At 27.8% G+C, this 11233-nt stretch overlaps 2 protein-coding genes across 4 annotated transcripts in view; one reads left to right on the forward strand and one right to left on the reverse strand.

Moving 5' to 3' along the window:
* Window positions 1-8935, reverse strand: part of LOC132947708 (uncharacterized) — a 31790-nt gene extending 22855 nt beyond the window's left edge. The window contains exon 1 of the mRNA XM_061017963.1: window positions 8816-8935. The gene's annotated coding sequence lies outside the window, so the exon portion shown is untranslated. The remainder of the gene's footprint in view (window positions 1-8815) is intronic.
* Window positions 1059-7746, forward strand: LOC132947893 (kelch-like protein 2). Of its 3 annotated transcripts, none has more exons than XM_061018145.1 (11): window positions 1059-1425; window positions 4523-4676; window positions 4737-4965; window positions 5049-5224; window positions 5297-5393; window positions 5508-5664; window positions 5748-5845; window positions 5906-6208; window positions 6280-6423; window positions 7096-7351; window positions 7417-7746. In XM_061018145.1, the coding sequence occupies exons 2-11, from the start codon at window positions 4564-4566 to the stop codon at window positions 7497-7499; spliced, it is 1656 nt and encodes a 551-aa protein (XP_060874128.1). In that variant the 5' UTR covers window positions 1059-1425; window positions 4523-4563; the 3' UTR covers window positions 7500-7746. The 3 variants fall into 3 exon arrangements, with proteins under 3 accessions (XP_060874128.1, XP_060874126.1, XP_060874127.1); XM_061018143.1 differs by having other exon boundaries at window positions 1063-1425; window positions 7439-7746; XM_061018144.1 differs by lacking the exon at window positions 1059-1425 and having other exon boundaries at window positions 4560-4683; window positions 7439-7746.
* Window positions 8936-11233: the final 2298 nt, after the last annotated feature.

The raw sequence follows: 11233 nt of genomic DNA on the forward strand, positions 1-11233 counted from the left end.
GATAACGAAAAACGATTAATTTTATATCGAGTTATCGAGAGCAAAACACTATTAAGTGTAATAGTAGTTTCAAGGAGAATTCAAAGTAGTTCGAGATAACGAAAAATTCGAGATAGCGACGTTCGACATATTAAGAATCTACTGTATAAACATATCATTTAAATTGTGATTTTAAAAATTTTCAGTTAAAATAATTCACATGGCCATATAGGTAATAAATACATATTAATAACTAATTTCTATTAAATTTGGATTATTTACTATTGAATACATTTTACACATTCGATGATTTACTTAGATTCTACCTCTTATATCACACATTTTAAAGTGATTCATTATTTTTATATTTTTTTTACACGGTGTTGACGTAGTTGTTTTTGATGGGATTATAATGTACACAAATTCATATCTAGCTTTTGAGTTGTCCGTTAATTCAGTATCGTCCCTTCAGGTTCATTACAGCTATGTGTATTTTCCTATTGTTATGAAAAAAAATTATCATTAAATAAAACTAAAATGTGATATTCGGGATTATTTACGCAAGTCGTCGTCAATTCTCTCAGATTTCTATATAATACTAGATAAGGTACTCGGCATGATAACCATTGGAAACGATGAGGCCATGTTTTCAGTTGGAAAAATATTACATTCATTATACAAAATGTATTAGGAATAACATCGTTTTTAATATTACACCAAAACAAAAAATGCAAAACGATTTATGTAAAATATTTTTTTTTAACAGGTTTAGAACTAATAAAATGCAACACAATATACTATTTAATATTAACCACATAAAATAACATATATTGTCAACTGACCTCGAGGCTTCAACTGATGCCACGAGTACCTTATCAAATTAGTAATGAAGTATGTGTCGATTCCATTCCATTTTTATTCACATCGAACTGTTTTGCGAGTCTACGTGTTGGACTTCGACTTTGCGTACGTATCCCCTCCCGTCTACATGATATCGACCATACTGGTTATTTACACGAGTGTGCCGGCGCGGCGGCGCAACTGCAACTATATAGTTGTCGTGTCTCTCTTGTCGTCGGACTTCGTGGGTGTTGCGGTTTCTTCGCAGCAGTATTTACCTCACTATCAAGTGTCACTGTTTTGCGTCGCGATCGTAACACAATAATACAAGTTCGCGATCGTAACACAATAATATTAGTTAGCGATTGCATGTTGCCCACCGCACGCCGCCGCCATCGATCAGCTGATCGCCCGGAATAACTTGTCCACCGCCTACTCCGATCACCCCCACCGACCGACACCAGTCTTATTTACATGAGTATGGCGGCGCAACTGCAACTATAGTTGTCCCGTCTATCGTGTCGTTGGACGTCGTTGCATTTGACGTCAGTGGAACAAGTCGTCCGGTCTTTTTCAATCGCTGAGACTCTCGGTACTAGTGTGGGTGTAAGTGTGTTTCAATATTAAATAGGTGCCTAATTTATTATTAAAAATTACTTACGTGATGAATTATATTGCATAAAATCATAGTTTTTATGTTTTGTCATAATAAAGTTATACTAGAGTCTTAAATAATCAGATTAATTTTAATACCATTGTCCATTACAGATGTCAAGTAAACAAACTATAAAAGTACAGTGGTCGCCACTTATTTTAATCACGGTTAATGTTATCAAACGTTTATTGTTATCGAATAGTAGAAGTAGGTACGGGCCGGATACTTATATGTGTAAATTATATCGGTTATTATAATCATTACGCCACATAATAATATTATTAATTTGAGGACCTAAAATCATCATTATGTAACCAGTGTTAGGAACAGATAACAAAAAAACCATCTAGATAAAGATAAAGATAACAACACTAAATTTTATCAAAGATACAGACAAAAGATAAAAATATTTTATATAGATAATTATCTAAATATTTAAATAACAGACAATTTTAGAAATTAAAATTAAAACAACTAATTCAAAAAAATATATATACCGTCATGTAAGTACACAAAATAATGCACACACAAGAGAACCCATGGCTAACGACCGTTCTTTCCGGGAGGGTGGTGAGGTCACCGGCCACTTTTCGTGTCACGTACTATTATTAATTAACAACATTGAAAAGATATTTACGAGTAATGTGTATTTGTGTATACGAAACAATGTTTATTATTATTATACGTCATGTGCAATTAAAATTGGTTTAGAGATTGTTTATAGTCCATAGATTTTTTATAATATAAAACCTAAAACCCGAAATACATAAATAGCATCTCATGTATTGCTCGTCAGACTTATCAATTGTCATTAATTTCAGACGAATTGCAAACACGGAACGAATAGACGGCTTGTTTATCTTTATTTCTCAATGAATAATATTATATTCTATGGAATTTTGTTTGGGACGGCGTTGGTTATAACTTGCCATCTGTTCTATTATTCGTATTTTAATTATAGTTTAAAAATAGTTATAAAATTCTGGGAATTTGACATATTTTTTGCGACAGTAATATACTAATATAGGCTAATTACATAAATTAAATAGTATAGTACATTATATATTATTAACCAAATACAGAATATTAATAAGTAATAAGTAATAAGTAACTAATAGGAATAATTTATAGTCTTTTCAGAATAATGTCATATATTATTAGCCCTAGATGTTATTTTACGTACAAGTTGTGCCTCAGAATAAAAATAAAACATTTTCGAACAGATCTAGCTAATTTTCGCCAAAAAATTTATCTTGTAAATTTATCTAGATAAGTTAAACTTTTAGCTTAAATAAATACTTAGATAACTTATATTTATTTATCTAGATAAGATAAAAGATAAAAAAATAATTATCTGGATAATTTATCTAGATAAATCACATTTATATACCTTTCGTTCGTACACCATAAGGACAGTATCGTCGCTGCTCGTCGACCAGTATCGCGTTTGTATGCATCCCTGTCGCGTGTAAACAGATACTGAAAAACCTCCATGTTCTTTGGAAATGAGAGAGGCTCTACGAGTATTACGAAGGGGAGTGCAACAACATTCATCACATTTTGAATTACAATGCAAATACAAACATTTTATCAATGATCTTTTAACAGTAAAAAAAAAAAATTGTTTAAATTAGTGGTTTTACATATATTTATTAAATTTTTTTTTTTAACTACCAATTTACACTTACATATTATGTACTTTAATTCGAAATAAATAATAATAAATAGAAAAATTATATTTTTAATAACGATGTCTTATGATTATAAAAATTGATGCAACACTACATTATTATTTTTTTTTTTTATTTAACGTACCTAGGTTTTTTTAATTTTATTTTTAACTTTCGTTTAATGTTACCAATCGGATTATGTTATCGGTTATGTCCCGTACCAAAGTGATCAGATTATGCAGTGACCATTATTTTGAATTTGTTTTTTTTTTTTGTGCAATACTAAAAATTTAAATGAAAACGTTTTTTTCTGATTTAAATTTAAAATAATGGATTGATTTTATAATTTTAAGACTTTATATTTTTATATGATGGAAAAGTACGGTAATCTAACGTATAGGCTACAAGACAGCAGTGATGGGAATAGATAACTAAAAAATTATCTAGATAAGATAAGATAATTTTAACAAAATATTATCTAGATAAAAATAAAGATAACATAAATTTAATTTATCTAGATAAAGATAAATACAAAAATAAATTTATCTATATAAATATCTAGATAAATATAATTTTTTTACACTTATTTTTTATTGTTTTTTAGAATTTTTGTAATATTAGATTTATATAAATATAATGACATAATATTTATAATAACAACGAATTGAGCCTTTGAAATACAGTTCTACGAGGTTAATTTTAATTTATTTTTAAAATGGATGGGAAAATAAACCTATACCTAATTGATTTTAATATGCTTATTATGGCTAGTTTAGTAGAGAACGATGTATAGTGCAAGCCCACATGCAGGTTCTCGTATTATCGTAATATTGTCGTTGATAATAATAATAAGAAATATATTCTCCTAATTTTATAAACAATTTTTATTATATTAGAATTTTAGTAACAATGGTTTTATAATTTTGTAGGGGCACTATAATATTTATCAAGATAAATTTATCTAGATAAACCCATTTTTTATCTAAGCTAAACATTAGATAAATCGTAACATAATTATCTAGATACTTTAAAAGATAATTTATTTCAAAAAATCTTATCTAGATAATTTATTTAGATAATTCCCTACACTGCAAGACAGCAATACATGAATGATCGTAATATTTGCTTTTACCATTAAAATAGTCAATACGCACGACTATAAAACGATAACAGAAAACGAAATACGGTGTGCACCTACAGATGAACAATAGTTTTGACTTCCTGGTATTTGTTGAATTTCAAAAAACATTTATTTTTCCCTATGAATTTGAATGTTATTATAAAAAAATTTGTATTTGATATTGCATTAGATTTAATAAAAGATTATTGACAATTTACCTCAATATTTATAATTTATTTTGAAACGCTCTCTTTTTAGTTTTGACAACTCCAAAACCCGGACTTCATATACCATTTACAATGCAAAATAAAAAAGAAAAACCAGAATCTGGAAGATGTGCAAAATATGCAAAATACGAATATAAAAAATCGTCTTATGCAGAGACTCATGGAGTGTTACAATCATTACGCCAGTAAGTTGTAAGTATTTATTATGTTAGATAAATACAAGTAACAATTTGTTTTGTTTTTAGAGATGGGTTATTTTGTGATATTAAACTAAAAACAGACGATAACAAAATAATAATCGCACACAAAGTGCTTTTAGCATCAGCTAGTCCATATTTCCATGCTATGTTCACCAATTTTTCAGAAAGGAATCATGATCTTGTTGTAATGAGAGAAATAGATTCAACAGCTTTACAGCAGTTGGTAAACTTTATTTATTCGGGAAGAATTGTGATCACTGAAGAAAATGTACAGGTAATAGTATATACAATTGGATTTTATCAACAACATTATATTTCAACAAAATTATTTAAATTGTTTATCGTATTTTTCTTTAGGATTTGTTACCAGCTGCAAATCTCTTGCAGTTACAAGAAGTAAAAGAGGTTTGTTGTGATTTTTTAAATTCACAACTCTGCCCCACAAATTGCATCGGTATACACGCAATAGCTGATTTACACAGCTGTACGAAATTGTTAACAAGTTCAGAATTATATATTCAACAACACTTTTCGTACGAAATATAATTTATCATTATGATTCTATATGGTATTTTTTTTTATAATTGTTGTATTTTGATTCTTAGTGAAGTTGTTGGTGGTGACGAATTTCTATCGCTATCATCGGAAAAAGTAATTCAGTTGATCTCCAGTGATAAACTTACAGTTCCATCTGAAGAAAAAGTAGGCAAACTAAAATTAATTATTGTTATATTTTAGTATTTGCAAAGGAAAAATTCAGTAACCTACTAATATGTAGTCTTATTACTTTATAATAATGTGTAATTACTTTTTTAGGTATTTGAAAGTGTTATTCGTTGGGTAAAATATGATTCGGGTTCAAGAAAATGTATTTTACCCCAATTAATGGAACACGTTCGTTTACCATTAACATCGAAGGATTACATATTAAAAAAAGTAGTTGAGGAACCTCTTATTAGAAATTGTTTAAAATGTAAAATTTTTCTTTAAATATGCTTTTACTGTGAATCAATTTATATTTTATAATATATATATTTATATTTATTATTTATAAAGGTAAAGATTACATAAGCGAGGCATTAAATTTTCATACACTCAATTCAGAAGAGCTTATTTCACAAAACATCCGGTGTAAAGATAGACATGGAGATAAAGTATAATTTTGTTATAATTTATTTTTCTTTCCAATATATTTAACTATTTGATTATAACAGGTAATTTTAGTTGCTAGTAGATTTGATACTGATGAATGTATCAGTATAAAATTTTACGAACCAAAAATGAACCGATGGCATAATGGACCTGAAATGATAACAAACCGTAAAAATGCTGGTCTAGCTGTAGTGAAAGATAATTTAGTGTTTGCTGTGGGGGGTTCCACTCATATTTGGCAACAACTTCAGTCTGTTGATGTGCTTGATTTATCCTCAGAATCACCTTGTTGGAAATCAAGTGTTGAAATGTTAGTTAAACGAAATTCTTTTGGAGTTGGTGTCATCAATAATAAACTATATGCCGTAAGTAATGTTGAATTACAATTTATAAGGTATTTCATTATTTTTGTTATAAAATATATAACACATTTAAGGTCGGTGGACATAACGATAGAGATGGTTCATTAGATAGCGCAGAAGTTTTCGATTACAATTCTCAAGAATGGCGTATGATATCTAGTATGTCTACTAGAAGATGTGGTTTAGGGGTCGCAGTCCTGAATAATCTTTTATATGCGGTAAACTAATATTTTTTTATTGATTTTAAATTTGGTATATAATTGTTACAATAACAGTGGTTAATGAAAAAAAATTCTCCTGATTAAGAATCAAGGAATATAATATCGATATAATAAAATTTATCTATAAATTACAATTTTAAATTGATAATAATTAATAAATGATATGAGTTTCTATTTGACATATCTTTTCAATTCAATGGCTTAATAACCAGAAACAGATTTATTTTCATTAATCTACAAACCTAATTACGTATAAGAAGTCCGATAACTTTTTTCAACAGATTTATTCATAACTTCGTAAAAAAAAGTAATCTTACGTATGTAGTATATGTTATTAATATTGTTAATGTTTGAAAATGTTTGAATATTACAATACAAAATGTATTAAAGTAATTGAACTTTATTAAATTTATATTCTAAACATTGAATAAAGCTTAATTTTTAAATTTTTACTAAGGAATAATATTATTCTTATTTATTTATACTTCGTCAAGATTGATTTTAAATTTCTCATAATTTTCAAACTTATATAATATATAATTTGATACGTAAATTAATGGTTAATACATTATTGAAGTTATAAATAATGGTATTGTATTCATTCAACTTTTATATGTACTCAATCACGGTTGTTTCAATTCTTCAATTTGTATTAATTCTATGTTGTAGATAGGAGGAGAAGGTGAATGCCGGGAAGATGCTTTAGAGACTGTTGAATGTTATGATCCCAGTCTTGATACATGGACAGAAGTTGAAGACATGTTCCTATGTCGTAGTCGGGTTGGAGTAGGAGTTTTAGACGGTGTACTGTATGCTGTTGGTGGTCATAATGGATTAAAAACTCGGAGTAGTTGTCAAGCATACAGACCAAGTACAGATGATTGGACTACTATTGCGGACATGAATTTTCCTCGATATGGTGCAGGTAGCTTCTCGTAGCATAATTTATAATTATTTTATGTAACATTTTTTTTTTAAAAATATATTTAGTTTATATCAATTTTCAATATAGGAGTAGTCGCAATAGACGGTTTACTGTATGTCTTTGGTGGATCTCACAACTCTCACATTGAGGATTCTATAGAATGTTACAGCCCCATAACCAATACCTGGACCATAGTTGAACCGTTAAGGATTCATGAATATGCTACAGCACGCGTAATAGCCATTAATAGGCCACGACATTTAAATACTTATTAGTATTCATGATATTTGTTTGATACAGTATATAAATGTTTTCCTATTTTGTAAAATAGTATGTTATTTGATTATTCATTTATTTTATTGTATTTTAATGTTTATTAAAGGTTTCATATTGTATTCGTCATTACAACGAACATTTGAATATAATTATTTGTGCATAGTGAAAATATGGTACTATGTATAATTTCTATTTTAATTATCTATAGCTATGAATTGGACATTTAATTTACGGTTTATCGTAAGTAGTTATAACTGTAACCAAAAATACTATAAAATGTTTACCTTAACACAATTTTCTTTATAGATATTTTTAGTTAAATTGTTTATGAAATCAGAGAGATATTTAAACGGAGAATAACGATTATAGATATTTTGTTTTAGGTTAGAAATAATATTTGGGGATACTTGGAAGAGTAAAATAAATTACCATATAATAATTTCCGTTCTTCAAATGAGAACCTGCTTATTTGTGAATGATTTAGTGGATTTTTTTTTGTTAAATATTATTATATTTGTTACCACCTATTTTAAAATTCCAACAGTTATTAGTTCTTAAAACGGCTATACAATTATTTAAATAGGTGTAATATCGGATCTAGTTTATGTTACTTTAGGACGTTTTTATTATTAATTAATAATTTCTTATATTTTAAAATCACCTTATGCTTCATATCTTCTAAACTCATTATCGCGGACAATTACTTAAATTGCAGACAATTATAATAATATAATAATATAATTTAATCACAATGCAAGATAAGAAAAAAATTATAATAATGAATTCTTTAAAACATAATAAAATTATGAAAACTACTTAGATATTTTAAATTGTATAACTGTCATCTTATTTAAAGTTATTGCGTATTCTTCAATCGAAAAAGAATTTTCAAAATAGTAAATTCCATACACTGCAGCCTGGTATAGCACCATTTTTTTTATTATTGTTGGAATAATTATAAACAAAACACCCTATGTAATGTAGTGTATAAGTAATATATTCACACTGTAGTTCAGCAGACTCTGACTACACATTATTATAATACTACAGCATATATGTCTTGTGTAGTGTAGCCGGGTATACATAGTTAGTCGTTGATTTATATTACGCCTCGTAACACTATTGTACATCGTTTCATTATACCTACTTATTATTATATTATATATATCCGATCTTATTATTATTTACCTTTAACTTCTCTCTTGTCGTCGGACTTCGTGGGTGTTGCGGTTTCTTCGCAGCAGTATTTACCTCACTATCAAGTGTCACTGTTTTGCGTCGCGATCTTAATACTATAATACAAGTTCGCGATCGTAACACAATAATATAAGTTAGCGATTGCATGTTGCCCACGGCACGCCACCGCCATCGATCAGCTGGAACTTGTCCACCGCCTACTCCGATCACCACCGCCGACTGACACCATCATCGCCGCCGTCGTAATATAGTTAAGTCTTTCTCCTGTATATTTATTGTATATCATATTGAATTATTGTTGTATCCGGTAGCTGACAGCTGACATAGAGACGTCTATAGTCAGCTACAACCTTATTGTTTGCCGTCTTAAAAACCTATTAATAATTAGTAGAAACATTATACTTTAAATTTGTATCATTATAATACCATTGTTTACGTTTGTGTCACTGCATATAACAAGTCTCCTGACATTGCGTGAACATCGTGATAACTACAACTCACGAAAGAGCACGACGTGCGCCAACAGAAATACTTATTAGTTAGAATAAGAACTCCCGATATGCCAATAGGTGTAATTATGTATTATTATATTATGATAATTTATGAATTTAATCAAGGTTGGTCATTAACGAGTTAAAAAGTTAAAGTTAAGTTAAAAAAGTAATTTTATTTTAACTTCTTAACTTAACTAGTTGCTTTTGGCTTTTCATTAACTTAACTTTTAAATTACTAAATTTTTTCCTTAACTATTGTGAAATTAACGAGTTAATTTTTCATTTTAAGAAGTAAGTTAAGTTAATTTATTTTGTTTCTAGTTTTATAATATTTCATAATATCAGTCTATTTCGTTTTCATGTAAAATAATATGTACCGTAATTCGTTTAAAGTTAAAAACTTATATCATTCAAATCTAAATTATATGGAAATATTGTATGAAGTATAAAAACTATACTCTATAATTTAGTTTTGGGTTGGAAAAAAATTACGTACACTAGCGTTGTATAAACAAATTAACTTTTTTTTAACTTAATAAAAGTTAACAAAAAATGTGTATTAACTTTTAACTTTACTGATTTCACCTATAGTTAAATTAACTTTTAACTTTTTCTTATCGTGCATATAAACTTAACTTAACTGAGTTAAAAAGATTCACTAACTTTCCCAGTCTTGAATTTAATAAATTATTACCGGTATTTTAATGAAACACCGTAAAGAAGAATCAATAAAAGGAAAATACATTTATCGCCTCTTTGATTCATTAAAAGGACATGTTAAAAAATATATTCTAATGTCTTAAATTAATATTTCTTAGTTAAATATTATACTCCATAAAGCATAAGCTGTTAACAATAACAGTATAATTCATAATTATAATATAACTATCTCATTGTAAGCTATACATATATACGTAAATGTTTATAATACAATATAGGTAATAATAATAAAATGTTAAAAAAACTAAAAACCTATTTTTATTATTACTTTGTTATTATTTAAACACATTTTAGAAAAATATATTGGACTATCTCGTCTCATGTGCTCTATCGCAGATTACGTTGTTCTATAACTATTATTGCACACTTGTAAATAGGTATGAAGCGATAACAGCTATGGTTACATAGATTATTTTTTTATAATGTATAGAAAGTATGTGACGGAATGTGAGGCAAAAATTTCGAAAAAAATATGTATCGAAAAAACTCCTGAAATGCCAATAGGTATAATATAATGTTATTATATAGTAATAATTTATCAATATAATAAACTGTTACGGGTATTTTAATGAAACTCGGTGAAGAGGAATCAATAAAAGGGGATATATTTATCGCGTTTTGATTTTTGAAGGGACATGGTACGAATATTTGAATGTTTTAAATTAATATTTAGAAGTGTAATATACTCCTTAGCCATTAACAATAACAGTATAATATTCAGTGTGATAGTAAAACCATCCCATTTTAAGCTATACGCTTATACTTTGATGTTTATAATATAATATAGGTAATAATTATAATAATAAATGTGAAAATAAACTAAAAACCTCTATTAATTGTTTGTACCCACTCCACCCACCAAGCAGCCACTATTGTATTATTAGAGGTCTCAACTTACCCGCTAGTTAAACCACTGAAATCTATTATCATTTGAATATTTCAGTAGAGTAAAAAGAAAATAAAACAGTAGTGCGCTACAACAAGAGAGCCAATGCATTGTTTTTTGCTTATCTACTTTAAGAAGAAATTTTCTCAACAAGAAGATTGAATAATGAACTATTGAATCATAAAATTGGATCATGATGGTACTTTAAACGGGTAATTTTTCGATTTCCTCAATAGTTATTTAACGCCACTGGAAAAACGATCGACAAATTACGAAAAACCGATAAAAACGGAATTTTAATTTCTAATG

This window comes from Metopolophium dirhodum, chromosome 6 (genome assembly GCF_019925205.1).
Source record: "Metopolophium dirhodum isolate CAU chromosome 6, ASM1992520v1, whole genome shotgun sequence".
NCBI classification, from domain to species: Eukaryota; Metazoa; Arthropoda; class Insecta; order Hemiptera; family Aphididae; genus Metopolophium; species Metopolophium dirhodum.